General features: G+C 42.6%; 1 protein-coding gene across 1 annotated transcript; it reads right to left on the minus strand.

The window, feature by feature from the left end:
* Positions 1–12,392: 12,392 nt before the first annotated feature.
* Positions 12,393–13,213, minus strand: LOC122555541 (popeye domain-containing protein 3-like). The gene has a single exon (XM_043701565.1). It carries the CDS (start codon positions 13,074–13,076, stop codon positions 12,408–12,410), a length of 669 nt encoding a protein of 222 aa, XP_043557500.1. The 5' UTR covers positions 13,077–13,213; the 3' UTR covers positions 12,393–12,407.
* Positions 13,214–17,002: the final 3,789 nt, after the last annotated feature.

The following is a 17,002-nucleotide window of genomic DNA, read 5'->3' on the forward strand; positions in this document are numbered from 1 at the left end:
AAGAATAATGCTCCAAAATAATGACAAATATATGTTGTATATAGATTTTTTTGTTTCTTCTAGAGGCAAACGGCTGTGCAGCATCTTGATATTGGTAGATGCAAAAAAGATTTAAATCGGAAAGAAAAGAATTACAGGCAACATTGGCCAAGACTCATGGTTTGAGAGGGTTCCCCATTTCCTGGGACGACGACTACTGGAGAACTGATGCCAAACTAACCAAAAGGAATCCCGAGGATTATTTTTCTTTGACTAAATTAAATTGTGCTCTTGGTTTGGCACTTCTTCTAAACTGCACACTGTTCCTAACACACACAATTTATTCTGCTAATTTAAAATTTGTAGCAGGATGACCTTCCTTTGAATTTGTTCAGCATGAACTTCTATTGTTCTCCATTCTGATAAGGTTTTACAAGCTATAATTTTCAGCCAATACTTTCAAAAGTGTTATTGTCACGTTTAGCCAATGTTTTGGAGTGTTTTATTTTTGAGGAAATAACATGCTATGGATAAAGGGGAATACTGCACTTTGATTTCTAAGAGGCATTAGATAAAATGAGATGCAAACGGCTATTGTACAAAGAAAAGGTCAGTGTTGGGATTAACATGGATGGATGAAAAAACATTGTGCTAATAGGAAATGGGGCAGGCATAAATAAACATGTTTCAAATTTGCAAGATATGATAAGTGATGTGGCACAGGTCTCAGGGCCAGTGAGGCTATAACTTCTCCCTGTTTACATAAATGATTGTGTGAAGTTGGAAATTATGGTAAATTTGTCAATGACAAAGACAGGTAGGAGATCATATTGCAAAAAGGACATAGTGAGGCTACAAAAGGCTATAAATAGGCTAAAAGGATGGTCCGAGATCTGTCAGAGGGGGAATGGTATATCCGTTCTGGCAGGGAGAATAAAACAGAAACAAGTTATCTAAATGGTAAGAGATGCAGAGTTCTGAGGTGCAGAGCAATCTGAATGTTCTTGTACATGAATCTCAGCAGGCTCACTTGCAGGTAGAACAGCTAATAAGGAAAGCTAAGCAAATGTAAATTTATTGTAAATGTAATTGAATACAAAAGTGAGGAAGTTGCTGCATATGGTATTGATTGCCTTATTTAATAAAGAATGGAAGTGTAAATTGTGGGCAGTTCTGAGTAGGTTTACCAGATTAATTCCTGGAATGGGTATGAGGAGAGGACAAGTTGGCTTAAATTTGCTGGAAGAAAGTGAGGACAGCAGATGCTGGAGATCAGAGTCGAAGAGTCTGGTGCTGGAAAAACACAGCAGGTTAGGCAGCATCTGAGAAGGAGGAGAGTTGATGTTTCAAGCATAAGCTCTTCATCAAGAATGAGGGGGTGGCCAAAGGGGGCTGAGAGATAATTGGGAAGGGGGTGGGGCTGGATGGGGAAGCTAGCTGGAATGCAATAGGCAGTTTGGGTTGAAGATGTTAAGTTGGAGAGGAGGGCGGACTGGATAGTTGGGAAGATGGACAGGTTGAACAGTTCAAGAGGTCGGTGCTGAGTTGGAGGATTGGATCTGTGATAAAGGTGGGGCGAGGGGAAATGGGGAAACTGGTGAAATCCACATTGATCCCGTGTGGTTGGAGGATTCCAAGGCAGAGATGAGGCTATCTTCCTTCTGACATCGGGTGGCTAGAGTTTGGTGGTGAAGAAGACCCAGGACTTGCATGTTCTTTGTGGAATAGGAGGGGGTGTTAAAGTGTTTGGCCGCAGAGTGATGGGGTTGTTTAGTGTGTGTGTTCCAGAGAAGTTCTCTGAAATGTTCTGCAAGTTGGTGTCCTGTCTCCCCAATGTAGAGGAGACTACATCGAGAGCAACAGACACAGTAGATGACATATGTGGAAGTACAAATAAATGTCTGTCAGATGTGGAAGGATCCTTTGGGGCCTTGGACGGAGGTGAGAGGGAAGGTGTGGGCACAGGATTTGCACTTCTTGTGATGTCAGGGGAAGGTGGCGGGAGTGGTGGGTGGGTTGGTGGGGGGAGCATGGACCCCCCCACCATGGAGGGCATGGTCTCTCTGCAATGCAGATAGGGGTGGGGAGGGAAATATATCCCTGGGATGGGCTCTGTAAATGGCAGAAATGGTGGAGGATGATGCAATGTATACGGAGGTGGGCGGGGTGGAAGGTGAAGACTGGGGGAAGGGGGGCCTCCTCCACTACAAAATCCAAACCACCGGATGCCTGGAGGAAGGATATCTCATCTTCCGCCTTGGGACCCACCAACCACATGGCATCAATGTCAATTTCACCAGTTTCCCTCTTTCCCTTCACCCCCACCTTATCCCAGATCCAACCTTCCAACTCGGCACCGCCCTCTTGAACTGCCCCAGCTGTCCATCTTCCTTCCCACCTATCCGCTTCCACCCTCCTCTCCGACCTATCACCCTCACCCCCACTTTCATCCATCTATTGTATTCCCAGTTTCCTCCCCCTCAACCCACCTCCCTCCCATTTATCTCTCAGCCCCCTTTGGGCCACCCCCTCATTCCTGATGAAGAGCTTATGCTCAAAACATCCTCGGATGCTGCCTGACCAGCTGTGCTTTTGCAGCACCACACTCTTTGACTTTAATCAGCTGGACCTTAAGAGCAAGAACTAACCTGATTGAAATCTACAAGCTTCTGAGGGGTCTTCTCAGGGTACATGTAGAAACGATGTTTCCTCTTGTTGGAGAATCGATAAAAGGGGAGGCCTTTGTTTAAAAATAAAGGATCGCCATTTCTGATAGATGAGATTTTTTTTCTGACAGACTGTTATGATCCACATTGATGGTAATACTTGAAAGTCAGATCCCAGAGTAAAACGTGGTCTGATAGATCATAAGTTTTATTTTTGCTGTTTGGTTATTTTGGTCTGTCACTGAATACTCTCTCAAGGCTGTCAAAGTTTATTCCAAAGTTTACAGAAGTTGATTGCACAAATCAAAATCCATCTATATTGACAATTTAAAAAGATCTTAAGTAAGAAAAAGAAGGATTCAATCCTTTCCCCAGCAATATCCTTTGCTTAATTGAGGATTGAGGATTGGCTGTCTGACAGAAGGCAGAGAGTTGGGATAAAAGGTTCTTTTTCGGAATGGCAGTTAGTAACAAGTGGTGTCCCGCAGGGTTCAGTGTTGGGGCCGCAGCTGTTCACATTATATATTAATGGTCTGGATGAAGGGACTGGGGGCATTCTAGCGAAGTTTGCCGATGATACAAAGTTAGGTGGACAGGCAGATAGTACTGAGGAAGTGGGGAGGCTGCAGAAGGATCTAAACAGTTTGGAAGAGTGGTCCAGGAAATGGCTGATGGAATTCAATGTGAGCAAATGCGAGGTCTTGCACTTTGGAAAAAAGAACAGAAGCATGGATTACTTTCTAAACAGTGAGAAAATTCGTAAAGCCAAAGTACAGAGGAATCTGGGAGTGCTAACTGAGGATTCTCTAAAGGTAAACATGCAGGTTGAGTCCGTGATTAAGAAAGCGAATGCAAAGTTGTAATTTATCTCAAGAGGGTTGGAATATAAAAGCACCGTTGTGCTACTGAGACTTTATAAAGCTCTGGTTAGGCCCCATTTGGAGTACTGTCCAGGAGATAGGACCCGTGGACACAGCCTTAGAATTAGAGGGGTTAAATTCAGAACAGAAATGCGGAGACATTTCTTCAGCCAGAGAGTGGTGGGCCTGTGGAATTCATTGCCGCGGAGTGCAGTGGAGGCTGGGACGCTAAATGCCTTCAAGGCAGAAATTGATAAATTCTTGATGTCACAAGGAATTAAGGGCTATGGGGAGAATACGGGTAAGTCGAGTTGAAATGCCCATCAGCCATGATTGAATGGCGGAGTGGACTCGATGGGCCGAATGGCCTTACTTCCGCTCCTATGTCTTATGGTCTTAATTCCAGTGAAATATCACTCCTATCTTAATTCTTTGGTTTCTTACCTAACTTACAAGGTCGCAAGCTTCTCTGTTCAGTAACTTTTTAATATGTTCACCAGACGCGGGTTGGACCGAAGGGTCTGTTTCCATGCTGTACATCTCTATGACTCTATGACTCCATGTGCTTTTGTCCTATATTGTACCTCCTCAGGATACCACAGATACCAGTTACTTCACTGACCTTTCCAAACTGAACTTGAAGAAGAGGCCTGTTTACTTAAAATTGTTTGAGCAATTGAGCAGTTTAAGACACCTTCCCAACTCTAAAAGCCTGGATTATTACAAATTAAACTGACCTTCTTCTGATATGAAACAGTTCGTCTTGATTGAAAACTGATTGTAGCCCCTAATGACTTTCCACAAATCGAAAAGGTTAACTCAGTAAATTCTTATCAATTATCTCCCAAAGTAGCTTATTTGCTCATTTGGCTTGATTCTTATGCTTTCTTGGCAAGGATGTCTGTTCAAAATGTCTGCTAAAAGAAACGAGTTGCCATCAAACACTTGAAAAGTTAAATCTATTTCTCCTCCATATTCAAATCCAAGTTCTCAAATAATAACAATATACAAAAAAGAGTCATGAATCTTTGGAACTCTTCTTCAAAAGACAGTGGAAGCAGTTTTTCAATATTTTTAAGGCAGTAGTATATACATTCCTGATAAGCCAAGTTGTTGAAATGTGGAGCAAGCAGATCAACCATAGCCTTACTGAATGTGAAGCAGACACAAGGTGCCAAGTTACCTATGCTTGCTCCAATTTAATTTGTTCATATATTGGTATGACTGCTGAATTACTCGTGATAAATCAGTAAATGATCACATTCAAATAAAGGTGTGTGGCACGTTTCCCATCCAAAGTCTGTGTATTTGTCACAGGTGCCATTTTGCTAATTTAATACTCCTCAAAACACTCATGAAACAAATGGCATGGAGTCCCATTTCGCCCCAAACATGTTCTTTTTAAATTTGCTTGTCATTTGCTCCAAAGATAAAATCCATTTAAAACAAACATATTGAACCTGACATTAAAACAGAAGAAAGGAATGTCATGTGAGCCAATCTAACAAATCTTACTATGAATTCAAAATAATTTCTAAAATTTTATAATTTAGACATGTAAACAAAATTTAAGTTGCCTTAACAAATAACAATGTTTAATAAAATAATGGGATGAATATTAAACTTCAAAATAATACCTACATTGTAGGAAAGACCAGCTTTTATTAATTTTGAAGTTGAAGTCTAGGCTTATTATCTTCCTTAAAATTAATACATATTGAATTTATTCTTGTTTTGCTGCAAATTTCTACTTTATATTACACGCCAGTCAAAACAATAGTGTTCTGCAGCGCTCCCTTTAGTCAATGTAGCCTGTTATGTCATTCAAGCTGGTCAAGAAGGGTGATGTCCTGGATGAATCCTTCTTCCTGCAGCAGTCGACTCAGCATGGCGGTAGGAAGCAAAGTTTGTGTGAGGCACTGTACTGAAGTGTAAGCTCATTACTTTATGGTGGAGTGCCAAAAGCTGTAGCATTTCCCCTGCCAGGCTACTGTTAGTCTATTCACTACTGCAGAAGAGACTAGCTTTTGGATTTCTTTGGAAGATTGCCATATTACCTTGTCACGGCCACTCCACTGCCAGAGACTATGTACGTGCTGAACATTTGATTACCAGAAATTGGCTCGATGTGACCAGACATGATTGGTGAACTTCAAAAAAATCAATTTGTAAGTGGCTTATGCTGCATTCTTAAACAGTTTTTTTTTACAGGGATTGAAATAATTCATCTTAGTGAAGGATAGCATATGAAGAATATGATAGAATATCCAATGATCCAGCCTCCACTGCTTTCTGAGGAAGGGTTCAAAAGTCATACAATGAGTTGATAAGAAGACTGACTCATGTGTCCTGTAAAGTGTCTGTAATATTGAAACAGTGACTCTTAGTTCTAGGTTCACCCACAACAGGAGATATCCTTTCCACATCCAGTTTATCAAGGCCATTCAGGATCTGACATACTCTAAGACACCCTTCACTCTTCCAATTTCCAGCAGAAAGAAGTCCAGTCTGTTCAATTTTGTCACGAGATAACCTGCTCATTGCAGGAATCAATCTGCTAAATCTTCTGTCAACTAGCTGCCACATATTTATATGCTCCTGAAATAAGTAGACTAAAACTGCACAAGAGTATTCAAAACGTGGTCTCACCAAGGTCCTGTACAACTGAAGCTTAACAACATTAATTTTCAAATTAAGGGGTAGCACGGTAGCTCAGTGGTTAGCACTGCTGCCTCACAGCGCTAGGGACCCGGGTTTGATTCCAGCCTCAGGCGACTGTCTGTGTGGAGTTTGCACATTCTCTCTGTGCCTGCATGAGTTTGCTCTGGGTACTCCAGTTTCCTCCCACAGTCCAAAGATAAGGAGGTTAGGTGAATTGGCCAAGCTAAATTGTCCATAGTGTTCAGGGATGTGTAAGTTAGGTGCATGGGAAATGTAGAATAATAGGAGAGTGGGTCTGTGGGTTACTCTTTGGAGGGTCAGTGTGGACATGCTGGGCCGAAGGGCCAGTTTCCACACTGTAGCGATTCTATTGATGATTTTATGATTCTATATAAAAGATACATTTTCAATTACTTACTGTACCTGAATACTAACTTTTCACAATTCTTACAATAAGACAGACCAGGCAAGGACAGTAGATTGTCTGCTAAAAAAAAAATTGAGAAACAATTGCCAATTTTCTATTTCTAGTTTTATTAATAAATTGAACTGAATTGAGGAATATGGGCCAAATGCTGGAAAATGGGATAGATCAGTTTAGGATATCTGGGCAGCATGGACAAGTTCGAGCGAAAGGTATGTTTTAGTACTTAATAACCCTATGACTCTATAACACTAGGATCTCTCTGTACCTTGGAGTTCTGCAGTCACTTTCCATTTTAATAATACTGCTTTTTAATTCTGCCTGCCAAAGTGAACAATTTCACTTTCCTCAAGCATACTCTACCTGCCAGATTTTAGACCATTCACTCAACCTGTTTCTGTGCATCTGCATCCTCTTCAACAACATACTTTGTTGTATCATTTGCAAATTTAGCTATCAGGCCACCACTCCCCTCAAACTAATACAGGTAGTTCTTCTGTAACGTGATGGTTGTGTTCTTGTGCAACCCAGTATTGTAGAAAAGTCACCCTTTAAAAACAGTGTTTAAAGTGTTGGCAAATCCAAAAGAATGTGCAGGTTAGGTGAATTGGCCATGCTAAATTGCCCGTAGTGTTAGGTGAAGGGGTAAATGTAGGGGAATGGGTCTGGGTGGGTTACGCTTCGGCGGGTCGGTGTGGACTTGTTGGGCCGAAGGGCCTGTTTCCACACTGTAAGTAATCTAATCTAATCTAATCTAATCTAATACAAGCACATTATAGACAACGCACATTTTAAAAGGTTTGCGCTGTAGAAACAATTGCCCCAAATCGTCAATTGTGTTACAACGAGTTCACGCATGTTACAGCGGAATGACCTGTCTAATTGTAAAGAGCTGAAGCCCCAGCATAAAAACCAGCATTACTCCATTTGTCATATACTGTCAGAGAAATACCCAATAATGCACACTCCATTTTCTGCCTTTCAGCCAATCTTCTATGCATGCTGTTCCCCTTTACATTGGTAATCTCCTAATTTGTTCAATAACCTTTGTGAACAATATACTCCTGTTTGTCCTGTCACTTTCTGGAAAAGTATATGCGTCCCATTGAGCAATCCTTGCCTCCTATTAACTGCTGGGTTTTGCAAGCTCTGAGAAACCTGGGCCAATTTAGAAGATGGAAAAAAATATTTGGGTGTGTGGTCATGAAATTTCAAACTGGTTGCCTAAAAGTGAATTGGTATCCTGCACCTTTCACTGCTTCCAGAAGAGCTTTGACAAGATGCCGCAGAGGACACTGCTAAGTAAGAGGGAAGCTGATGACATTAGGGGCAGAGGACTGGTGTGGATAGAGGATTAGCTGACTCACAAAAGCCAAAGTATGGGGGCCAAGGGATATTTTTTGGATGGCAGCGATGACTAGTGGAGATCCACAAGGTGAGTGTTGGGACTGCAACTATTCACTTTATGATTAATTATCTGGACAAAGTAACTGAGGGCATTGTTGCTAAATTTGCAGATGACACAAAGATAGGGGAAGGGACACGTAGTGTTGAGGAAGCAAGGAGGCTGCAGGCTAGGAGAGTGGGCAAAGAAGTGCCAGATGGAATACAATGTGGGAAAATGTGATGTTATACACTTTGGTAGAAGAAATGGGAAAAAGACTTCAGAAATCAGAAGCACAAAGGGACTTAGGTGTCCTAGTTCAGGATCCTCAAAGTTACCCTGCAGGTTCAGTTGGCAGTTAGGAAGGCAAATGTAATGTTAGAATTCATTTCAAGAGGGTTACAATACATTAGCAGAGATATATTGCTGAGGCTGTATAAGGCTCTGCATTAGACCACATTTGGAATATTGTGAACGGTTTTGGGCCCTGTGTCTAAGGAAGGATGTGCTGGCATTTGAGGGGCATCTAAAGTAGGTTCACAATCATGATCTCATTGTCCCAGAGGGCTGTGAAGGCCAAGTCATTGAGTGAACTTAAAATATATAGATATGTTCTTGATTGGTAAGGGGATTAAGGGCTACAGGGAGAAGGTAGGAAGATGGGTTTTAGAAATATATCAGAATTGATCAAATGACTTGACTTGATGGGCTCAATGTTGCCCACACCAAGCAATGTCTGAGGAATAAAAAGGGAGTTCCCTCCATCCAAACGAAAAGCAGATGAGGACTTAATGTTTGATACCGTGCAGCTTGTTTTGAGATTTCCATTGCTGTCACGCTTATGCACAACAGTTCACAAGTGGCAGCATATAAAAAAAAAGCCTTTAATGAGTGTCTCATTTTATTGAAAAGTTGCTCTCACTTGAAACAGATTCACTATTTATTAAGGCTATTGGATCTTAAGAATTTGCACTATTTATATTGCAAGTTAGATTATGTAGGACGAGTGTTAATGGGGGAATCTCTGTTCACACACTGCTTTCTTTCTCAAAATCAAAACATAACCACATCAGCATATGCAAGCAATACACCGAGCAGCAATTTATCACATAAATGCTGTGTAAAAGGGGCAATCGTACATTCCTCGGTTTTAAATTTTTTACGGGGGATTTTACATGTACCAGGTGACAGACACAGAAAACCAGTTTAACAGATTCAACTTTGTGATACGATAGGAAAGTTCATGAAGGTGTGAAAAAAAAGGCAGTGGTGGTTACTGGATATCTTTGGGACTAGGGAGAAAGTTAGCAGAGAGGAAGGAGAAGTTTGGGATGAGTGGCTTTTTTTGCAGGACAAAAAAATATCCATTGCCTAAATTACAATGCAACACAACTTGGACAATAAAGTTAATGCAATATGTATAACACCTACAATCCAAATTAGGCTGTGGTTCCACAAAGGATCAGAGAGAGAGAGAGAAACAGGCAGGCAGACAGACAGAGACAGAGACAGAGACAGACAGATAGAGACACCGAACTTTAGTATGACCTCTGTTCTCCATTCATCACACATGTCCACCCTATCCTGGTCATGCCTTGGTTGTGTGTTGCTGACTTTTCTCTTAGCAGAGTGCTCCCATTTTCTCCTTTTCACACTTAACATTTACACCTGTTTTACATACTGTTTTAAAAAAATTCTCAAGGTCAAGGACCAGGCTCGCAGGAAAGTAGTCTGACACAGAACAAACAGCCAAGAGGCGAGTCTGCTAGAATATAAGTGTTTTATTCCCCGCAGCGTCGCCACAACCAGGTCTCGTACTTACAACGGGTCTGGTTTATACTCACTCTACGTGTTACCGGAACTGGGAGCCGTCAGTTCTCGTAGAGCGGTTGCCTGGTGGCAGCTGCCCCAAGCTTTAGTGCATCCCTCAGCCTGTAGCCGTGGACCTTAGAATGCGCCAGTCTGCAACACTCTGTCAGGTCAACTCCTTGTTCTGGAAGACCAACAAGTTTTGGGCAGATCAAAGAGCATCTTTCACCGAGTTGATGGTCCTCCCGGTGCAGTCCATGTTTATCTCAGTGTCTCCCAGGGAACAGAATATAGAGCACAGAGTCCTGCATCACGGAGCTGCTCAGGACGAACCTCGACAAAAAAACCATTGCATCTTTCTTCAGATACACTTGCTTTGCAAAGGCACATTCCAGAAGCAGATGCATAACAGTCTGTACCTGCTCCCGCCACACCCCCCCCCGCCTCCTCCTCAGCCACTTCAAGGGCAGCATGTGGTGGTGTAGAGCTTCTGAGCATACATGAAGGATCTCACAGGTAGTGCCCTTCTCACCACCAGCCAAGCGATGTCTTGGTGCTTATTGGAAAGTTCTGGTGATGAGGCATTCTGCTGAATAACCACTCATTAGGATCCACCCTCTCCTTTTTCCGCATGGTTACAGGTTACTACATGCAAACCACTTCCTGATGGACTTGTGGTCAAAGGTATTTTTCTTTGCAAATTTCTTCACGAATGACATGTGACACAGAATGGTGCAACTACTGCGGAAACAAGGCCAGACCTATACCCCCATCCTTCACAACACTGGGGACAGGTAGAACATCAATAGGAAGTGACACGTTGTGTTTGCATACCAAGGGTCAACACACACCTTGAAGAAGCCATACACAAAGGTGACCATCAGGATGATGGCAGTGTTGGGTACATTGTGTCCCTGTGGACATGGACCATCTTAGACCTTTAGATGAAGTGAAAGATGGCTCGGGTGACTGCAATGGTGCAGGTTCAGGGAATGGGCCAGACCTGTGCCACGTACAACAGAGAGTGAGAGAGAGAGAGTGCCTTGCACCTGATGACCAGATTTTTACCCGCAGTGGAGAGGGAACAATACTCCCAATAGCCAAGTTTCTGCCTCACCTTGGCGATACGCTCTTCCCACAATGTTGCATATACCCCAGCCCTTTTGAAGCATAGTCCTATCACCTTCAGGAAATCTGTCCTGATGGTGAAGGGGATAAAGGATCAGTTGGTCGTTCCCAAAGACACTCTTACCTTGATTTATCTTGGCTTCCGAGGCCCATTTGAACTGGTTGCAGATGCTCATGAGTCTGCACACTGACAGCGAATCCAATCAGAAAATGGTGGTGTTAGCCATGTACAGGGGAGCTTTGACTGGCAGGCCTCTGCTGCCTAGAATAGTTACCCCTCTCAGGCTCACATCCTTCCTGATGGACTCGGCAAATGGCTCTAAACAACACATAAATAAGGCAGGAGAGAGTGGGCAGCCCTGCCTGACTCCAGATCTGATCGGAAAGCTTTCTGATTTCCACCCATTGATTGGGGCTGCACTAACAATGTTGGTGCAAAGTGGTCGGATGCCCTCTGAAGCTTTTTTCGGACAGCATGTCTCAAATGTAGGTGTGTGGATATCCTGTCAAAAGCCTTCTCCTGCTCCAGGCTGATGAGGCATCCACCTCCCTGTCCTGCATGTAGGCAATCATATCCCTGAGCAGCATGAAGCTCTCAGAGATCATCCTACCCGGAACAGCACAGGTCTGGTCGGGCTGAATCACTGATACCAGAGCAGAACTGACCCACTTGGCAATGTCCTTAAACAGGGCCAATTACGTCATGTATCCTGCGTACGGTGGCTCAGTGGTTAGCACTGCTGCCTCACAGCACCGCTACCTCACAGCACCAGGGACCCGGGTTCGATTCTTGCCTTGGGTGACTGTGTGAAGTTTGCACATTCTCCCTATGTCTGTGTGGGTTTCCTGCAGGTGCTCTGGTTTCCTCCCACAATCCAAATACGCGTGGGTCAGGTGAATTGGCTATGCTAAATTGCCCATAGTGTTAGGTGCATTAGTCAGAGAGATGGGTTACTCTTCAGAGGGTCGGTGTGGACTTGTTGGGTCGAAGGGCTTGTTTCCATACTGTAGGTAATATTAACTAAAATAGTGTAAAACTTTGTTAGGTATTAGTGAAAAAAGTCAACAAACCATGTTACAGCTGTTTCCCGAAAGAATTGGTGAGTATACATTCCACCAGTACTGGGGGAGGAGGGAGGGGACTAGGAGTCTGTAACATGGATGAGGGATCCTTCAGTAAACACTGGCACCTTCCCAAGGCTGGATTCTCAAGGCCCAGGAGGCCGTGTTCTATTTGAACACCAAATGGAATCACATTAAAACACGAGACGACTACGATAAAATAAATAAAAAGTTAGCGTAAACTGTGCTTGATCTTAGCCCCCGCCTGCTCTCAGAAAAGCACAACCTGAGGCGGTCGGCGGAAAGAAAAATAACTTCTTTCGGAGCATTCGCTCTTTAGAAAAAGTCAAGTAACGGTGTGGTATTACCGGAAAACTGAACCTGGACGCAATGTTGTTGATGAAAACACATACATCTGTGTAACTGAGAGTGGTTTAACTGGAGTATTTGACAAAACTGATTACATTGCAACACAACATGCTATTAAAGGCGATTCTCGAAGTGTTGGTGTCAGTTACATCCCACCAAACAAATGAGCACACCAACCCCCCCCCCCCCCCCGTGTATATGTTGCTAACTGTCCGGTTCCGAGCACTTGCTGCCACTGACCTGCCTGAGAGCAGCAGGGACAAGCGGTCAATTGCGGTTTTGCCTTCCACCGCGTAGTTCTGCTCACGGGAGAGACTCGTCACCTCGGCATCGCAGCAGTTCACGATCTCCTTGTAGACACCGAGCGGCACATCGAGCGGCTGGAACATGGCTTTGTAAAGATTCGTGAAGTCTTCCTCGAAATTCACCTTCCTCAGCCGGTAACCAATGTGCGCCAGTTGGACCAAGCAGAACACAAAAAGTAACAGGCTCCACATAAAAATATCCACCCCGCAGGCATCGACCCAGCCCCAAAGAGACTGAATGAAAAACCCAACGCCCAAAAGACTGAACAGATAAACGAGACCAAAGAACCCACTGCCGCTCATGTAGCCCAGTGTAAACATGACATTGGCCAAGTGGTAAATGGCTCCTTCACTCCCATTTTTCAGAATCTTACATCCAGGACTATCGTACAAAATAGTCTCGATGAAACTTGAATTTTCCCGAAACATTTCTGCTCGAAAGGCAAACTTGGGAGAGCTTTCGGATTTTGAGTTAATCGTTGAAGAGCCTAACCAGGCAGGGAGAGAGCACAATGTGCGTGTGTGTGTGTGTACGCGTGTGCGCAAAGAGAGAGAGAGAGAATTTCTCTTGGCAACAGAGCTAAGTTGCAATGAAAAGGTTACCATGTTTGGAGTTGAAATCCAAGGAGCACTGAGCGGGAACAGATGGCACTTAACATAACTGTGACACACAGTTGATAAGATATTGTTTCCATCTTGAACATAACAGGCACCATAACGATACATATTCTTTGTATCAACCATAAAATTATTAGGAGAATATGCATACACTATACATCCTGCAGTTTACATTCTGCTGATCTGTACTTCAACTTAACCCTTAATATCCACAAGGATTTTCATCTTCTTTTCATTTTAACTCTCAATGACGTCTCTTCAAACAGGAAGGCTCCTGATAAACTCTCCTTCCCTACAACTAAAATTGTAAAGTTCAATAATCACTGCACTACCCTTTTTAAACGACTTTGTGTCAATACATTAGACGCAGTGTAGCCACTGAGGAGGATATAGTTCAACATCCACATCTCAAAGAAACTTTCTTTGTAGAAACATAGAAACTAGAAACAGGAGTCGGTCATTCAGCCCTCAGAGCCTACTGCGCCATTCATTATCATCATGATTGAACATCCTGCTCAGTACCTTGTTTTTCTTTTAATTCATTCACAAGATGGGAACATTGTAAGCTAGACCAGCATCTGTTGCCGTTCCTAATTGGAGCAATTAAGAATCAACCCCATTGCTGTGCATCTGCAGTTACACATGGCCAGACTGGGTAAGGACGGCAGGTTTCTTCCCTAAAGGACATTAGTGAACCAGATGGGCTTTTCTGACAACCCACAATGGTTTCATGGTGATCATTAGGCTCTTAATTTCAGATTTTTATTGAATTCGAATTCCACAATCTGCCACGGCAGGATTCAAACCTGGGTGCCCAGTACATTACCTGGTCTCTGCATTAACAGTCTAGCGACAATACCACAAGGTCATCACCAACCCCCTTGATCACATTTTCTCCTATACCCTTTGATCTCTTTAGCCCTAAGAACTGTATCAAACTGCTTCTTAAAAACATTCAGTGCTTTGACCTCAACCACTTTCTGTGACAGAGAATTCCACAGACTCTGGATGATGAAATTTTTCATCTCAGTACAAAATTGCTTACTGCATATCCTTAGAATTGTGAGATGTGAGGGACATTGGCTAGGCCAGCATTTATTGTGCATCCCTAACTTGTCTTGAGAAGTTGTTGGTGAGCTGCATTCCTGAAGCACTGCAGTTCTTGAGGTGTAAGTGCTGTTAGGAATGGAGTTGCAGGGATTTGGCTTAGCAACACTCAAGAAGCTTGACATCATCCAAGACAAAGCAGTCCATTTAATTGATGCCACATTCACAAACATTCACTCCTTCCAACACTGACGCTCGGTAGCAGCAGTGTGTACTATCTATGAGATGCACTGCAGAAATTCACCAAGGATCCTTAGACAGCACCTTCCAAGCCCAAGCCACTCACCATTCTGACTTGAAAATATATCATCATTCCTTCACTGTCACTGGGACAAACTCATGAAATTTCCTCCCTAATTGTGGGTCAACTCACTGCAGGTGGACTGCAGTGGTTCAAGAAGGCAGCTCACTACTGTCTTCTCAAGGACAACTAAGGATGGGCAATAAATACTGATGCAGCCACACCTCATGAATGAATAAATAAAATAAAAATAATTCCAAGTCAAGGTATTATGAGGCTTGGAGGAGAATTTGCATGTTGTGAGAAACAAAAGCTCACTCACTTTAATAATTTCAGTCCGAGACTAATTTCTGATCAGCATTTATTTGTACACCTATAGATGGGGGCTTTGTCTAATTACCTGGTAAGGTAATGACAAAATGCACACCAAATCCAACAAACTCTCGAAATTTATTCAGTTTGAATCCCCATATTTTTCCTTATTCCATTGTTTGTTTCCTGCTTCGCTTACGTCACTCATTTCCTTAAGACTTATCCCACAACTTCTGTTTATCCTGTTTTGTCCGTGACAAACTCTTATCTCTGACTCCCATAAGGGTGTTTGACGTCAGTCTATTATAGATTATTGATTAGGCATATCTTTTCTTCTATCAGCATCTATTTCCATCCAGAGGCCACTTTGACCTCTTTAATTAGGGTTTGTTCCTGTGTCTCTGTACAAGCGAGGAGAACAGATGTTTTCCTGTTTGCCCATATATCCACCATTGTTCTGTATTCATGTCTCATGCTCACATATCCTTTCTTTTTGCTGAATATGTATTTTCTCATTCCTATTCTGTATCAGAATTTATACTTGCAGAAATAACATTAATTCATTTATATCCCACACTATCCTGGTCATGCCTTGGTTGTGTGTTGCTGACTTTTCTCTTAGCAGAGTGCTCCCATTTTCTCCTTTTCACACTTAACATTTACACCTGTTTTACATACCCATCTTTTCCTTGGCTGATTAAGGAACAATGCTCCGAAAGCTAGTGCCTCCAAATAGACCTGTTGGACTATAACCTGGTGTTGTGTGATTTTTAACTTTGTCCACCAAGTCCAACACCAGCATCTCCAAATCATTGCCACCATATTGTTGCCTTTGTATTGTATCCAGCCACCCTCACCATGTGTTCCACTCTCCTTCTGTCTGTAGCTTTGAAGAAAAGAAGCATTTTCAAGCTCCTTTCTGTTCTGAAGAGTTACCTTTGGACTTGAAATGTCAACTCTGTTTCTCTCTCCACGGATGTTGTTAAGTTTCTCCAGCACTTTGTTTTCATTTCAGATTTCCAGCATCAGGAGGATTTCACTTTTATTATTGTTTCTCTGTAACTTCCTCTTCAGCCTCCTGGAGTGGAGCAAATAAGGAGGCAGGAGAAAGTGAGGTCTGCAGATGCTGGAGATCAAAGTTGAAACTTTATTGCTGGAACAGCACAGCAGGTCAGGCAGCATCCAGGGAACAGGAGATTCGACGTTTCGGGCACAGGCCCTTCTCATTCCTGAAGAAGGGCCTGTGCCCGAAACGTCGAATCTCCTGTTCCCTGGATGCTGCCTGACCTGCTGTGCTGTTCCAGCAATAAAGTTTCAAATAAGGAGGCAGGCTCTCCATGAGCTTAGACAGTCAGTCTGGGGGAGTGAACCTCTCTTTTGACATCAGATTCTATGCATCAAGACAAATGAGCTTACTGATCCCCAGGTTATTTTCTATTTACTCATGAATGATCAGTTGTTCTAAATGGAGCACAAACATTAACCCCACTGTTATTTTAGGCCACAATAAATTTAAAACAGCAAACACTCAATGTATTATAATTTTTCCCATGTTCAGATGCAAGAAAATTATTTTCGACTGATGTTTTATCTATTACACCTAATTAGAATTCTGTGAAGCAGTTTTAAATCCAATTAGCGCCGTGGTGAGCACTTATAAAACTAAATGGTGCAAATCTACTCCCATTTCTCATTTTCAGTGTTTGGTGTTGATGAAACAGTGACAAAAAGCTGCATTAGCAATTTCTAGGAAGTTGGTGATTTCCACTATTAGTTAGAAAATCTATAAAAGTAAGTGATCGAATTGCATTTAAATTGTGCTTCAGAAATGGTCTTCTTGGTATTTAATATTACAGACCTTTGAGAAAAGCTAAATGGTTACAAGGGCGGAAAGATTTACATTTAAATAGTACTTCCTTCAAGTTCGGAATGCTTGAATGGGTACAGTTGCCGCGTAGTCACCATTGTATTACAGGAAATGTGCCATTCAATTTATGCACAAAGTCCTATAAACTGCAATGAGATAAATGACCAGGTAGCGTCTTTTCTTATTGTCAACTGCATGGTAAATATTAGC

The sequence above is a fragment of the Chiloscyllium plagiosum genome, chromosome 12 (assembly GCF_004010195.1).
Source record: "Chiloscyllium plagiosum isolate BGI_BamShark_2017 chromosome 12, ASM401019v2, whole genome shotgun sequence".
Lineage (NCBI taxonomy): Eukaryota > Metazoa > Chordata > Chondrichthyes > Orectolobiformes > Hemiscylliidae > Chiloscyllium > Chiloscyllium plagiosum.